Source organism: Erigeron canadensis, chromosome 4, assembly GCF_010389155.1.
Source record: "Erigeron canadensis isolate Cc75 chromosome 4, C_canadensis_v1, whole genome shotgun sequence".
In the NCBI taxonomy this organism is placed as follows: Eukaryota; Viridiplantae; Streptophyta; class Magnoliopsida; order Asterales; family Asteraceae; genus Erigeron; species Erigeron canadensis.
In genome coordinates this window covers 28,726,360-28,744,275 of record NC_057764.1, presented here as the reverse complement: position 1 = coordinate 28,744,275, position 17,916 = coordinate 28,726,360, and the positions used below count along the sequence as shown (strand labels likewise).

General features: G+C 31.8%; 2 protein-coding genes across 2 annotated transcripts; both read right to left on the bottom strand.

The window, feature by feature from the left end:
• Window positions 1-723: 723 nt before the first annotated feature.
• LOC122597911 (lignin-forming anionic peroxidase-like) lies at window positions 724-2,086 on the bottom strand. The gene is made up of 3 exons (XM_043770500.1): window positions 1,868-2,086; window positions 1,373-1,733; window positions 724-1,281 (listed from the first exon to the last, which is right to left on the bottom strand). Exons 1-3 carry the CDS (start codon window positions 2,084-2,086, stop codon window positions 890-892), a joined length of 972 nt encoding a protein of 323 aa, XP_043626435.1. The 3' UTR covers window positions 724-889.
• A 12,523-nt stretch (window positions 2,087-14,609) lies between these two features.
• On the bottom strand, window positions 14,610-16,113 carry LOC122597311 (lignin-forming anionic peroxidase-like). Its single transcript, XM_043769920.1, has 3 exons — window positions 15,886-16,113; window positions 15,412-15,772; window positions 14,610-14,998 (listed from the first exon to the last, which is right to left on the bottom strand). Exons 1-3 carry the CDS (start codon window positions 16,111-16,113, stop codon window positions 14,610-14,612), a joined length of 978 nt encoding a protein of 325 aa, XP_043625855.1.
• Between the last annotated feature and the right edge of the window lie 1,803 nt (window positions 16,114-17,916).

Below are 17,916 nucleotides of genomic sequence, written 5' to 3'. Positions count from 1 at the left end.
AACATTTTTACAAAGTTCATGCATATAATAGATGTTTTGTAAGTTCATGCACACAATAACGTTTTGGTCATAGTTAATTACATTTTCATGCACTTAACTCAATATACATTTATACTAGCTTGGTACCCGCGCGTTGCAGCGGAGACCATTTACAGAATGCTAATGAAAGAAAGAGAGAAAGATATCGAGAGAGAGTTACGTGTGTGTGATTGGCTATAAATGAAAAAAGGAAAGTTATTTTGTAGAGCTATGTGGTGGCCACGGATGGCCATGACAACCCCACAATGTTTATAAAATTCTATATTTCTTGTACTATATTTATATTTTTTTTGTCTAAAGGTAATTGGCAACCCCATGTAATTTAATTTTGTAGTTTAGTTTTACGCTTGTAATTATGATTAAAATTATTCGTCAACCCCGGAATGGAAATCATGGCTCTGTCACTGCCTATGTAATTTTCAACATAGGACTATTCTTTTTATATAATCATTGTTGTCAAAAAATCAATGAATATATAAATGGTGGAGGTGTTTTAGTTAAATTGAAGCTTGTTATTGGTTAAACTAAGGACGAATTGAAAATCTTTTTTCTTTCAAGAGGCCTTTTCATAATTGTTGATATGGAGGAATAGTTGATATAAGTCATGTAACTCGTCTACGTACATTAATAAGGAATGAAAGTATAATTGTATGTATATATATGGTTTTCATTTATTGGTTACAAAATAAACAAAATAATGTATTACTTTACACTTGAAAAGATTAGAATAAATGAATGAAGATATGATGATTACAAATGAAATCGTAAAATAAAAGAATGAAGATATGATTACGTACAAAGATGAAGAAAACCCAACTAATTAAATCAATTCGATCTCCGTAACAAGCAACTAGCTGGTAAGAGCACTACAGATCCTCCGAATGACTCCTTCCTGACCGGTTAATGGACTGATTTCACCCATCCTTACCATGGCTGCTGCAAAATCCGACTTAAACAAGTTTGGATTGTTGCTATATTCTCTTACAATGCTGTCTGTCGATCCACCGCTGAAAAGTACTTGATCTGTTTCAAGAAGACCCTTTTTCTGTATCAAGTTCTTGAAGTAATTGTTGTCAAAAGAATTGGGTGTCACCAAATCTAATGCAGCAAGATTTCCATTGCCATCGATTGTAGGGCAACGACGTCTACGTGTGCTAGCAAATCCAGCATCAATATCTGATCCGTTGTTGTATATCCTGTCGCGGAACAAGAAACATTGTGCTTGTCCAATAGTATGCGCTCCTACATTTTCATCACCATTTCACCACCATTAATCAACATGATCTTATATATTTTTCAAATTGTAAATCATTAATTAGATTAAGTATAGTACCTGATAATGCAACCATGTCTCTTGGGCTTAGTCCATTATTGCCAAAGGTTGAAATAAGTGTATCTAAGGGATCTTTAAAACCGGGAAGAGAACCGGTATTTGCTAAAACAATGTTAGCTGTGGTTGAATCTCTTCTTCCTAGCTTCACTGACCACGACGGACCACCAACCATTTCAGATGCATCACGGGCAGCCACGGTAAGTATGTCAGCACAAGACACAACACCGGGACATAGTTTCTCAACTTCAGACTTTGCAGCCTCTATCACTTCATATCCTCTTACCGAACCTACGTTAGGCAATGCATTCTTTTCGCTTACTATGGAAGGACCGTCGTCTAGCAAGATTGATGCATCACAACCCTGCAAACCACAACACCAAAGATTAGTAAGTACAGTACTAATTATAAATGGTATTCAACGATCCGAAAAATTTATAGCTTATATATGCTTTTTTTTTTTCTTACTCTGTATATATTAAATATTTGAATTTATACCTGAACAAAGCAGTCGTGAAAATGTAGACGAAGGATGGAAGCAGCCATACGACGCTCACGAGATATGGCTGTCCTAATCGAGGTCCTGATTGTACGTAATGCATTTGGACATGTACCATCATAGAATGTAGAGGATAATTGTGCTTTAGATGGTGCGGTAATACTAATTGAGAGAAAGAGTAAGAAGAAGATTGTTGTAAAAACCTTTTGGGAAGACATTTTTTTGTTTGCTTTGTTTGCTTAATTAAATGAAATGAAAAGATAAGAGGATGGATTGTAAAGAAAGGAAAGTTGGACCTATATTTATAGTGTTGTGTTTTATATATATATAACGCGTAAGTTGTCTTTTGTTTGCTAAATCGTAGTACATGCATAGGAGGCTGGCCGGGTTGACTAGTTCACCCGGTGAATATATGTATATATATTGTTATAATTAACCTTTTTCTTTACGTGTATAGTAGTAGGTTGAAATATTTGAATTCTTGTTCGCTAAACAGAACATGTTGTATATAATTACTAATGTCAACGTGAGTGCTTTTTTGACATTTTCTATATGTCTATGTAATTAGCGATAATTCATAATTGCATGCATGGTTTGGTTTTGTCTTAGATGCAAGCTCGAATAGTACTTTGGTCAAACAAGTGCATAAACAAATAAATGAGTTGTTTTGTGAGTCTTGAAAAAACAACTTAAAGAGGAAGGAAAATTATACGGAGTATATTATATTGCATGCTTTCGAAATATTTGTTTCATAAAACAACGACTAAGTCAAAAAAAAAAGCAATTAACCCAGCCACCATCTAAAAAAACAAGTGATTGTGTATCATTGTTGTTTTATTGTGTCATATGGTTTTGATGTTTTACTTATCTCACCTCAGATGACTTATTGCTGTTCGGTTTCTTTTTTGGTACTAATATGTTTCACGTTTCGGTTTAACCGACTAATTTAATTAATTTGCTATTTCGTAATTCAAAAGCTCTCACTAAATTTGTTTTCCAGGAGTCGATTTCAGCATAATACCAAACTCATGTTATTTCTAACAGAAAATACTGATCCGTAGTATATAATTAGGCACTAGCCATACTTGTCAAACTCGTACGAGTCACGAGTCGACTCGTACGAATCGAGTCAAAACAAGGTGAAAATGAGACGAATCGGTGAGTGACTCGTGTTTGCTCCAGACTCGTAACATGACTCGTGTTTTGTTGTGCGAGTCGGACCGAGCCATGTTCCGAATCACGAGTCGAGTCACGAGTCACAAACTTTAACCTTTTTTTTTTAAATTCTTTTTTTTATAAATAAATTAACTCTTATTTGCTATTAAATTGATATTATTTTAATAGTGATTTTCTATTTTTAGCTGAATATATCAATAAAATACTATATTTTACAATAAATACTTCTATATGATTATAAAATTATATATTATCAAATATCCTGACTCTTACGATTCGAGTCACGTTTTAAGTCACGAGTCAAAAAACCAGATTTCGAGTCGAGTCGAAAATCATGAGTTGATAACTATGGCACTAGCTACTCTAACAAGGTGCAAGAGACAAAACAAGATAAGTAAATAAGATTTTAACTCTTAGGGGGGATTTGGTAGGAAGGAATCATAGAGAATGGAAATATAATAGAAAATGGAAATAGTGAGAAAGATAATGAGTATTTGGAAAGAGAATGGATTCCGTTGTTTGGTACCCACAGAGAATGAATATATAAAAAATAAAATTTTAAATAATAATGCATTTATTACATATAAAATCTTGAGAAAAAAAAATTTCTCCATGAGGAGAATGGAATTGATTCTCACTTTTCCTTTCTCATTCCCTTTCTTCAATGTTAACAAACAAGGAAAGTTTTTTTCATTCACTTTCTCCTCTTTCCATTCCATCATACCAAACACTCCTTAAAGAATAGGATGTTGATTATGGAATAATATTATCAAACGTTACCAAGTCAACATACAAATTAATATTTTAATTTGGTTTTTATGTTTTGTATGTTTCAGAAATTGAATGTTAATTGCAAGAAAAATAATCAATACTTTTAAAGATTAAACTAAAAATCCTCCTTATATTACAAGAAGGTGACATGTGATATTTATTAATTCTCTTTCCTAGTCTTGTCTCATGATTTTTTCACATGTCCTCATCCAATAATTAAGAGGATTTTTAGGATATTTTGTTAGAAGAGTTAATTATTTTCATGATTTCAAATCTAGGTGGGGTCAACCAATGAAATGATCTTGATTAGGTTTGGTTTCTTTTTTACTCTATCGAGGTTGTGTACTCGTGTTCGAAATATATAGAAGTTGATTGAGTACTACTAAAGTTTTTATTTGAACACGCGGGGTACCTATATATTGTCGTGATAGAAAAGATATATAGAATAGTTTGGTCATTATAACAAATATATGTTCTAATTACTTGATGTAATCATGGTGCTTGTGCCTCATTATGTTCTGGAAAAGAGAGAGTAAATATACATATTAAAGGTATAAAAATAGTGTTCTGGCTAAGCAATAATAATTATTCAAGATGGTATATGGTAAAACTTTGACTTCTTCCTAATAAAATCGCAATTATGTTAAACCAGTAGTAATATATTCAATTTGAAGTTAAATATAAATAGGGGTTTGTTAAATACAGTCCTATGGGCTGTGTTTAAGGTGCATAAATTGTTTGTACATTTACCATTAAAATCAGGGAGCGGGCTTTTAATATGGAAGATACAAATTTTTTTATGCACGTTAAATACATCCCTTAAGGCTGTATTTAGCATTTCCCATATAAATATTAAGTTCATTAAAAAAATCCCACTTAAATTAAACAAATCAACTCGTAAATGGGGTTGGGGGTGTTATTTATTATGGTTTAAATCCCGGTTTGACTAGTACTAGACACATTATAACACAAACACGTTTGATTGCATGTAGCTAAAAGAAAAGGGAAATAATATATTCACAACAAAAATTTGTCATTTATAACAATTACACGTATTTACTGCACATAGTACAACTGTCTGAAGTAAACCATTGTTGTAAATGGCAAATTTGGGTTGTGAATATATCACTTCCCAAAAGAAAATGATGTATGTACGGACCAGCTAACCATCTTTTTAAAAAACCTAAAACAAGAATTAAATCCATTAGTTTATGAGTATCTTGTAATGAACGCCATAAAATACAAAAGTCAATATGGATGGGAAGTTTTCTTTCCTAGGAAACAGCAACACACAAGTTCATATAATCATATCATTATGACGCTTTTGGTTTTGTCCATCCATGTACACTTAGAGGCTATCCAATGGTACTCGTTCTTTGCTCGTTCGACATCTAGGGACGAGTCCACGCCATTGGGTGAGACTCGTCCAGCACTCGTTCGATGGGTTCGTCCGGTTGGTTAGTCCCTGCAGGGACGAGAGGAGCGGGGTATTTTTCTCTCCCTTTTTTTTTTTTTTTTGAATTTAACGGCTAGTTGTAAGTTTGGAATGTTGGCAAAACAGGTCCCTGTATCAGCCATTTTTATCATAAGTAGTTCTTACAAGTGTCATTTTTAGTCCTTAACGACTATTTTTTTTAACAATCAAACAAATTTTATCATCAAAACACATTACATGATTAAAAGACATAATTAAAGAACACATTACATGATTAAAACAACTAATGAGTTGTTTTGTGAGTTGGTAGAAGTGTGTTTTATTATCAAAACACATTACATGACGCCTTTGGGTTTGTCCATCCATGTACACCTAAGCCGGTGCCAATGGCTCTTCGACAAAGGCTTCGTGAAGCTCATCGATGACGAATCCGTTGGCAGGAGTGTGTCGTTGGCTTCGTCGATGGGGCAAGGTTGATGGGTGGAAGGGGGGACGAGTGGAGGCGCGGGGTGTGTGGGTCTAGCCGAGAGAAAAACAGAAAAAAAAAATTTTAAATTTTCAAATAAAAGTTGAGGAAGAGGTGGAGTTGGTAGTGATTGAGAAAGAGGTGATTTAGGAGAGCGAAAAGCTGATGTGGCAATAAGGAAGAGGGATGAAGATGTCCTCCATTGGCAAAGGCCTTACACGGACCAATAATGCCTTTTGTTGGCAATGTCCAAAGAAATTCAACAGGTCAGCGCTCAATATATCAAAAATATTTGCATTGTAAGGAGAGGGTGGGTTAATTCATTCAATTCCATGGCCCATTTAGTTTTTGTATTCCTTCTTTTAAGTTTTAATTCACTATATTCTGAGAAAAAACCGAACCAAAAATTGTAAAAACCATAAAAACCAAAAAATCCAAACTGAAAAAACCTAAAACCGAAAAAACCAATGGTTTTAGGTTTCGGTTTTCTGAAAACCGAACCGAACAAAAAATATGTATTCTTTACTTTATTTTATATTTATATCATTATATTACTTACTTTTGGTAAATATGTTAATGTATTTGCCTTTTTATGTGTATAAAATAATATCATTTGTATGTTTTAGGTGAAAGTACGACAAGATTGATTCGATTTATTAATTGCATGTAGAAACTTCGCGTAAAAGATACAAATAGTTATATATATGAAGTTTGTACTATTTATTTTAATGGATTTGTTGTTATTGTTGTAGTGTTGTTATTACTAATATTGTTTGGAAGAGTTATTAAAGTTATATTGTAATCATATGGTATAAACTTATAAACTTTTCTAGCTCAAGTTGCCCCAACCCACAAACGGTTAAAAACCGACTAAAACCGAAAAATCAAACCGAAATAGACCCAAATCAAAAAAACGAAACCAAATGGTTTAGTTTTCAAAAACCGAATTATAACATTTTGGTTCTCGATTTTAGTAAAAAACCGATCCAAACCAAACTGTACTCACCCCTATATATTCATATATTTAAATTATCCTCCTCCGTCCCAATTTAACTGTCCAAATTTGACTTGCTGAATCTCTTATCTCTAACTTTGACCGTAAATATTTTTGTTTGTATAATATATTACCTAATAAAAGTTATATCAATTAAAAATACATCTAAAGCTCTATCTATCCATATATTTTACATTAATAATTGTATACCACACACGAAATAATTTATGGTCAAAGTTACAAAGCAAAGACTTTAAAAGTCAAAATATGACATTTAAATTGAGACGGATGGAGTATATGTTTTCTATTTATTGATTTAAATTTTGTTTTCTTACTAATTGAATGTCTTTTAAATATAGGGAAATAATATTAACAAAAGAAAATTTCATTTGATAGGGAAGGTAACAGTGTTGTCTTTGAGGATTTATGGACCTCGGCCGAGGAAATAAAAAGACACGGGGGATAGGTGTAACAATTATAATTATATAAACTAAGATATAAAAATCACGATAAGTATTATTATCTATAAACTTAGCAAAATACTGAATAATATCAAACTTTTATGACATTAAATCTAAAAATAAGTCCGGTCATAATATTGAATAATATCCTAAGTTTTATCAGTTTGAATTCAAAAGACATGACTTTTTATCAGTTTGGATTCAAAAGACATGACTATGTTGTTTGTTACCTTTTACACTTTTATGAATTGTGACAATGATAATTGATTGCAGAATCCAAGGCTTTAACACACAATATAGTAGCGCATGTTTAGGTTTTTTTAAGAGATGTAATAATATTTTTATTTTTTTAAACATAAAAGATATGTAAGTGGAGACTTTTTTGGTTAAGTCTCATTATATAATTTTTGGATAATTGTTAAGATTTATTTAGTTAAAAACATATATATATATATATTTAATATGTAAACATTAAAAAAATTAAAAATCAACCCCCTAAAAAACCGGGTCTCGATCGGCCTATGTCTAAGCCGCCCCAGAAGGTAATATAATAATTTTACATTTTTTCTAATTTTAAATTTTATTACTCTATATCTAATGCTTTACAATGTAGTATATGAGTCGATTAATGATTAGCTGTTAGACCTCCCGCTGTCGAACCACGATACAAATTTTTCAGTGAAATCCACCTTTAAAAAACAAATGGGAAATGCTATTTAACGTGCATAAAAAAACTTGTACCTTCCATATTAAAAGTCCGTCCCTGATTTTTATGATATATGTAAAAACAATTTATGCACCTTAAACACATCCCTAAGGACTGTATTTAGCAAACCCAAAACAAATAATACAAGCTGGCGCAATATTGTGACAATAATTACGTATTAATTTAGCTAGTGTAATACTTTAATATGGCGCAATATTGTGACAATAATTACGTATTAATTTAGCTAGTGTAATACTTTAATAAGTACATCTTACCCTGTCTCATCTCGCAGGAAATGCTTACATATAACACCATTCTTATGAAGCTTTTTCAGACAATTTTTGTATCCATATATATATATATACACTATGTCTTTTACCCGCATGATGTGCGGCTATTTAAAATAACCCACGTAAAAAGAATAAAAATGAACATGAACTAATATATAATAATACATTAAAGCATATAAATTTTTTGAGAAATATAATGATGTATAAAGCACATAAAAATTAACAACTCAATTACTTTTCATATTAAAAGTCGAAAATAATTTGAAGGTGAAATCAAAAACCAACTTTAAAGAAAAAATATGACAATGGTGTGATGTGTCGACACAATTATGTAATCTATATATGAAACTAATGTTGGTTTTTAGGAAATTTTAATAATTTCATAATTTTATTTTTTACATACCAATATATATTTAATATTTTTTATTGCATAAATAAATAAATATTGTGGAAAATTATAGAGATGACACATAGGATAAAATCCTATGTGGCAAATTTTAAAAATAGTTTTAAATTAAAGAGGGTTTTAAAAAGCTAGGATTCCTACTGTTTTAAAAATGGTTTTCATGAATTACTACATCCGTCTCATTTTAAGTGTCCCAGTTTGATTTTCAGAGTCAGTCTACATTAACTTTGATCCTAAATATCTTTATATGTATTATATATATAACAGTTGATGAAATTTATATCATTAAAAAATACATGATTAAAAACACAATTCGTTCATTTATTTTATATCAACTATTATATAACACAACTAAAAATTATTATGGTCAAAGTTTGAAAAAAATAACTTTAAATGTCAAACAAGGATATTTAAAATGGGATGGAGGGTATTATATATAGTATAATTTAAATGTTATCATTTAAGAGAGGTAATGTGACAGTTTTTTTGTTGTAAAAAAAATTGTAGAGATAGATCGTATGTACGATGATGTGGCGGTAGTGGTGGAGCCAGGATTTTTACTTAGGTGTTGTCGAACAGTTCTCATGATACTAATAAGTGTAAATTATACCTCAAAATTCAATTATATTAGTGTAGGGTTGTTAATTACCTTAAAATTGAATAAAAACATAAAAATAGTATTAAAAATACAGAGTTTTATATAAATTGTGGGATTGTCATGGCCACCATAACTCCTCCACACAGTGTGGTGGTACTTTGAACTTTAAATGTTCAAATGCTTAAGAGATGTTCAAAGCTTACGAAGGTTGAATAAATCCATGGTTATCATTTATAGATACATATATATAATACTACTCCATAAAACGTAATTCGATAAATATAATAGGAGAGGGGTACAATAAAACAAGTATTAACCTAAGATAAATAAGATATAATATGAGCTTGACACGTGTTGTGAGCATTTAAAATAATTCTAAGGGTGTTTAGGGTATCACACATATTACTATCCCTCATCTATAACTCACACCTACCCTTTTTATCCGTAAAACTTCTTAGCTCCCCTTTTCATTCTCTTTTAATTTCCTGTCATCATCTAACTCATGATTAAAATCTGTTTCTCACAATCTCACCTGACACTCCATCTAATTCGATTTCATGGTAACCATAAAAATAAAAAGGTCAAAGACCATTGGCCTTTAAACATGGTGTTTGCGGTGGCTTAAAAATTCATACATAAAAGAAGTCGATTGTTGATGATCGACAACGGTGACCGCGAATAAAATCTTCGATTGCGATTCAGTTACACGTTCAACGAGATTTATGGTCACCGTTTGCCATGCTTCATATGTTTATCAATTTGTCCGGCCATTTCAACCGCCAGTTGTGATATAAAACAACCATCATGCTTTTGTTCTCCGGTGTAAAATAAATACATTTTGCGACGACAAGATCCCGTTTTCGATTTCTCATTAACCTTTTTTTTGGAAACATCAAACGGCATTTTTCATTTTCTTTAGTACAATGAATATCGCAAGAAAATTGTTATTGTAAAAGGTTTGGTTTTTGTGGAATGTTGTTATTAGAAGATATGATTTTATTAGTTTTTAAATTATTTTTATGACTAGTATTTTGTTGTGCATCAAGTATTGTGTTAATCGTATTTCGTGCTTTTGTGCATCAAGTTTTAAAAATTTATATCAATGAAATTCCAATTTTAGTTTGTAAATTTGTGTTGCAGTGCATCAAGTTTTAGCATATTTATATTACTGTAAATGCAATTTTAGTATGTAGTTTTTGTGTTGCGGTGCATCAATCTATGTCAAGTTATATCATCTAGGAGTATTGTGCATCAAAATTTAATCCAATTTTAGTTTGTAATTTTTTGTTTCAGTGCATCAATATATATCAAATTATATTATCCAGGAATATTGTGTATCAAAATCTATCATAATGAGTATCCACGATTAAAAATCGAAGAAGAATATATCCAGAATCCAGATTAGTTGAATCTAATATATATCTAATTTAGCTTTTTGTTTGCCGTGAATTAAGCTGCATAAACAATGTGATTTTAAATATTATGCACAATACCTATTATATCCCTTTATTTTACTTTTTAGTGAACGAAATTCAGTTTTAAACTAATAAATAATAATTTACTTAATTAAATGATCTAATGGTCCAGATTATGTCTTACATGTTTTACATTAATAATTATTTTACTATACCTAACCTCTCTCTCTCTCTATATATATATATATATATAGGAGAGGGGTACAATAAAACAAGTATTAACCTAAGATAAATAAGATATAATATGAGCTTGACAAGTGTTGTGAGCATTTAAAATAATTCTAAGGGTGTTTAGGATATCACACATATTACTATCTCTCATCTATAGCTCAAACCTACCCTTTTTATCCGTAAAAATTCTTAGCCTCCTTTTTCAATCTCTTCCAATTTCCTGTCATCATCTAACTCATGACTAAAATCTGTTTCTCACAATCTCACCCGACACTCCATCTAATCCGATTTCATGGTAACCATAGAAATAAAAGGGTCAAAGACCGATGGCCTTTAAACATGGTGTTTGCGGTGGCTTAAAAATTCACACATAAAAGAAGTCGATTGTTGATGATCGACAACGGCGACCGCAAATAAAATCTTCGATTGCGATTCAGTTATGCGTTCAACGAGATTTATGGTCACCGTTTGCCATGCTTCATATGTTTATCGATTTTTCCGGCCATTTCAACCGCCAGTTGTGATATAAAACAACCATCATGCTTTTGTTCTCCGGTGTAAAATAAATACATTTTGCTACGACAAGATCCCGTTTTCGATTAATCATTAACCTTTTTTTTTGAAACATCAAACGGCATTTTTCATTTTCTTTAGTATAATGAATATCGCAAGAAAATTGTTATTGTAAAAGGTTTGGTTTTTGTGGAATGTTGTTATTAGAAGGTATGATTTTATGAGTTTTTAAATTATTTTTATGACTAGTATTTTGTTGTGCATCAAGTATTGTGTCAATTGTATTTCGTGCTTTTGTGCATCAAGTTTTAGATATTTATATCAATGAAATTCCAATTTTAGTTTGTAAATTTGTGTTGCAGTGCATCAAGTTTTAGCATATTTATATTACTTTAAATGCAATTTTAGTATGTAGTTTTTGTGTTGCAGTGCATCAATCTATGTCAAGTTATATCATCTAGGAGTATTGTGCATCAAAATTTAATCCAATTTTAGTTTGTAATTTTTTGTTTCAGTGCATCAATATATATCAAATTATATTATCCAGGAATATTGTGCATCAAAATCTATCATAATGAGTATCCACGATTAAAGATCGAAGAAGAATATATCCAGAATCCAGATTAGTTGAATCCAATATATCTAATTTAGTTTTTTGCTTGCCATGAATTAAGCTGCATAAACAAATGTGATTTTAAATATTATGCACAATACCTATTATATCCCTTTATTTTACTTTTTAGTGAACGAAATTCAGTTTTAAACTAATAAATAATAATTTAATTAATTAAATGATCTAATGGTCCAGATTATGTCTTACATGTTTTACATTAATATTTATTTTACTATACCTAACCTATATATATATATATATATATAGGAGAGGGGTACAATAAAACAAGTATTAACCTAAGATAAATAAGATAAAATATGAGCTTGACACGTGTTGTGAGCGTTTAAAATAATTCTAAGGGTGTTTAGGGTATCATACATATACTATCTCTCATCTATAGCTCACACCTACCCTTTTTATCCATAAAAATTCTTAGCCCCCTTTTTCATTCTCTTTCAATTTCATGTCATCATCAAACTCATGACTAAAATCTGTTTCTCACAATCTCACCCGACACTCCATCTAATTCGATTTCATGGTAACCATAAAAATAAAAAGGTCAAAGACCATTGGCCTTTAAACATTGATGATGTAGCATCTCCCTAATAGCTTTGGGATAATAATCTTTCTTCTACCATATGGAGGCTACTAGGCTCCAGCCGAGACGTAGCCTCCGGACTTGAGCATGGTTGCTCCTGAGAGGCTCCGGATATAGCCTTCGGATTGATCCATAAAGGCTCCTGAAATAGCCTCCGGACCATCATACATTGAGGCTCCTGGCATAGGCTCCGAAACCTCCTCCATGGAGGCTCCCAACAAAGCCTCAAGATTTGAACACTAGCCTAACGCTCCATTACTTGCAATGCAACGCTAGGCTGGGAGGCTTGATGATGTACATCTCCCTAATAGCTTTGGGATAACAATCTTTCTTCTACCTTATGGATGCTACTAGACTCCAGCCCAGACGTAGCCTCCGGACTTGAGCATGGTTGCTCTTGAGAGGCTCCGGATATAGCCTCCGGACCCTCCTACATTGAGGCTCCTGACATAGCCTCCGGACCCTCCTCCATTGAGGCTCCTGATGTAGCCTCTGAACCTAAGCTGCGGAAGCTCCTGCCGTAGCCTCCGGACCTAAGCTGTGGAGGCTCCTGAAACCTTGAGACCTGAACATGACCTCATCCATGATAAGTCATGGGCTTGATTTAGGCCTAAGGATGGAAAGCCCATGACCCAAAATCATCAAACCCTAGAATCTACTCCCTATAAATAGATGACAATGAGCACCAAGCTAGAGGACTTCTCTCTCTTCCCTCTCTTTACTCTCTCTCACACAATCCTTAGCCTACTTTGGCTTGTGGCGTCACATCTTGTGGTCACCATTTGGGAACCGCCAACCAAAGTAGCAACAATCTAATCTCCCCCATTACACCTTATAGATCAAGGATTAACCCCCAGTACTTAAGGATAAATGTTATACCTACACGGGTGTAGACTTATGCTTAAACAAACATGGTGTTTGCGGTGGCTTGAAAATTCACACATAAAAGAAGTCGATTGTTGATGATCGACAACGGCGACCGCGAATAAAATCTTCGATTGCGATTCAGTTACGCGTTCAACAAGATTTATGGTCACCGTTTGTCATGCTTCATATGTTTATCGATTTGTCCGGCCATTTCAACCGCCAGTTGTGATATAAAACAACCATCATGCTTTTGTTCTCCGGTGTAAAATAAATACATTTTGCTACGACAAGATCCCGTTTTCGATTTCTCATTAACCTTTTTTTTGGAAACATCAAACGGCATTTTTCATTTTCTTTAGTATAATGAATATCGCAAGAAAATTGTTATTGTAAAAGGTTTGGTTTTTGTGGAATGTTGTTATTAGAAGGTATGATTTTATTAGTTTTTAAATTATTTTTATGACTAGTATTTTGTTGTGCATCAAGTATTGTGTTAATTGTATTCCGTGCTTTTGTGCATCAAGTTTTAGATATTTATATCAATGAAATTCCAATTTTAGTTTGTAAATTTGTGTTGCAGTGCATCAAGTTTTAGCATATTTATATTACTGTAAATGCAATTTTAGTATGTAGTTTTTGTGTTGCAGTGCATCAATCTATGTCAAGTTATATCATCTAGGAGTATTGTGCATCAAAATTTAATCCAATTTTAGTTTGTAATTTTTTGTTTCAGTGCATCAATATATATCAAATTATATTATCCAGGAATATTGTGTATCAAAATCTATCATAATGAGCATCCACGATTAAAGATCGAAGAAGAATATATCCAGAATCCAGATTAGTTGAATCTAATATATCTAATTTAGTTTTTTGCTTGCCGTGAATCAAGTTGCATAAACAAATGTGATTTTAAATATTATGCACAATACCTATTATATCCTTTTATTTTACTTTTTAGTGAACGAAATTCAGTTTTAAACTAATAAATAATAATTTAATTAATTAAATGATCTAATGGTCCAGATTATGTCTTACATGTTTTACATTAATAGTTATTTTACTATACCTAACCTCCATATATAATATATATTCTCTGTATACACTTGAGAAGAATTAACTGAATGAATAAAACATGTATGTGTTTACTAAATAATTTTTTTTAAAGGAAAGAATTCACATATATTCAATTCAAGGTAGCTTATGGAATAGCACTACAGATCTTTCGAATGACTCCTTTATCGCCAAGTAATGGCGTGATCTCACTCATCTTCACCATTGCAGCTGCGAAATCCGACTTGAATTTATAAGGATTCTTACTATATTCCTTCACAATGCTGTCTGTTGATCCACCACTGAAAAGAACTTGATCCGATTCAAGAAGACCCTTTTTCTGTATCAAGTTCTTGAAGTAGTTGTTGTCAAATGAATTCGGTGTCACCAAATCTAATGCTGCCAGATTGTTGTTCCCTTCGTTTATAGGACAACGACGTCTACGCATACTAGCAAATCCAGAATGTATATCTGACCCGTTGTTGTATATCCTGTCGCGAAATAATGAGCATTGCGCTTGTCCAATAGTATGAGCTCCTGCATTGTAAATTATATTCACCAATATTAACATATAGGTAAAGTGTCATATAATTATATGATTAGTATACTTTAGCATGATCCATACATGTAATGAATATTGAGCTAATTAATTCATATATGGCCATATATATCTTTTTTTTAACGGCATTTTATCCTACTTCAATCCTAAATTACACGCATACCTAGAAATTAACCAGGACTTTCAAAAGACCCCTATTAATCTACCCCATAGATGTGAGAAGTGGGACTCGAACCCAGGTGGATTCTCCCAAGGTTAAAAGATCTTACAAATGGTTATATCTTTTTAATTAGCATCTTTTTATATATCAATTTTATAGAAATTGAGACATGATCAATACTTAAATTGTACATATAGTCATATAGCTAGATATATACTCCTATATACATACCTGATAATGCAACCATGTCCCTTGCACTAAGTCCATGATCTTTGAAGGATGAAATAAGTGATTCTAGAGGAGCTTTAAAACTAGGTAAAGCGCCGGTATTTGCTAAAACAAGGCTAGCTGTGGTTGAATCTCTTCTTCCTAACTTCACCGACCACGATGGACCACCAACCATTTCAGATGCATCACGAGCAGCCACGGTTAGTATGTCTGCACACGATACAACTCCAGGACATAGTTTCTCAACTTTAGACTTAGCAGCCTCTATCACTTCATAACCTCTAGCCGAACCCTTGTTTGGCAATGCGTTCTTTTCGCTTACTATTGATGGACTATCATCTAACAAGATAGATGCATCACAACCCTAGTCACCATCCAACAAAATTTAATTAGTATATGCTTTAAAAATGTCGAAAAAAAAAAGGACTAAATAATTTTGCATTTGAAGCTATTACTTGTTTAGATTAATTTTAGTACCTGAACAAAGCAGTCATGGAAATGGAGTCGAAGGAGGGAAGCTGCCATGCGACGCTCACGAGAAATGGCTGTCCGGATTGTGGTCCTGATTGTACGTAATGCATTCGGACATGTGGAGTCGTAGTATGTAGAAGATAACTTTGCATTGCATGGTGTATTATTAATAGTAAACGAGGAAAGAAAGAGCAAGAAAAAGATTGTAGCAAAATGATTTGTGTAATAAGCCATTTAAGAAACTGTTTTGTTTATACTATGTAAATGAATAGTTGATAGATGAATTGGAAGTGCATGGAAATGCTATACATTTATAGTTGATATTAACGCGTAAATTTTCTTGGTTAGATACATAATTAATATCTGAAGCTGTTAAAAAAATACGAGTAGATGTTCTTGTAATATTAAAAATGAAAATGAGCTAGCATATTAGAGATAAACCAATAATTAATATAATATATTAATATAATCATATATATATATATTGAAAAGTTATATTGAGAATTTTTTTTTGCGAGAACCTTTGATAACTTTTCAAATCAAGTCCAACCGATGATTAATCTTTACATGAAAATTATTGTTTGATTGTTTTCTGAATAACTTATGTGTAATTTTGAAGTTTATAATTGTGTGAAGGCATAAATTACATCTCTTATACAATTATGTGGAGGTTTAGATTCTTTTATCATATGTACACGAATAATTATGTGGAGGTTTAGATTCTTTTATCATATGTGCACGAATATTGTTATGATTAAACTTTAGTTATATATATATATAAACATCATAAGCGTAACGTTTGAACTGATGAAAAAAATCAACTATTAGTTGTTGTACATTTCTATATTTAAATTCTAGTGGATGATGATAGTCTCATAGATTGCACCATGAATGTTACGTTGGAATATATCTTTAATTAAAACAATACACAGTTGTTTGTGGTTTGGTTTTGTCCAATCCACGAGCTGACAGAGAGAATAGATTTTACTCCGTATTATAGAAGATTCTTTACCAAGTCAAAAGAAAAAAAAAAATACCATAAAATGAAAAATAGTTACAAGACTACAAGTTATGCATGTTCATACTTCATTCATAGCTAGCTGGATATTGTTTTTTACCACCAACCAGTTAACAATATATATGTTGTCTTTAAATTTTAATGACAAAAGTTGATACAACAACAGTGTCCAATCTTATTAGAGTAAGGTATAGAAAAGATAAGATGTAGATAATTTTGTTCTTATTTAAAATAGAGAGACTGCTTTTATAAGGACTTCTGGTCAAACAGATAAAGAATATATAGTAGAGTGTAAGAATTTTGTAATCATATCTGACGGCCAAATATCGCATAGTTACATTAAAAATCTAAACAAAACATACAACATATCGCACCTTCCAACAAATCTAACAGATTAAAAAAAAACATATAAAACTCATTTGAACATATTTGACATCAACATAAAAGCATAATATACATTTACTGTTTTATTGTTGTATAATTATAATAAACACTTTAAAGATGAAAATAAAATTATGCTCCATTATAGATTAACTAGAATTATGCTCGCGCAGTGTATTGATGGTGGAGGTGCTTGTGACAGCAACAGTTGTCGGAGATGGTGGCGACAGGTGGCTGCGGTAGTATTGACATCGGTGGTGACTGGTGAGGGTGGAGGTGGGGGCAACGATGGTAGTGAATGATATTTAAGGTACACTAGTCTTAGTTGCCAATTACCTTCAAACTAAATAAATACATAAAAATAGTACTAAAAATATAGATTTTATAGACATTATGGGGTTGTCAATTTGTTATGGCCACTTTGACTACCACATATCCCGCCATTAGTGAAGATGTTTAAATTACTAAATAAAGGAGAATGATATTTTTGATTTTCGAAGGTTAAAAATTATAAGAAAAAAAATTTATTTGTTATATATATATTGTCGAATGCCCTTTAAGAATTTGTTGGATTATGATTTTTAGGGTTAGTATATATATATATATATATATATATAGGTGTGAGTTATTTTAGGACC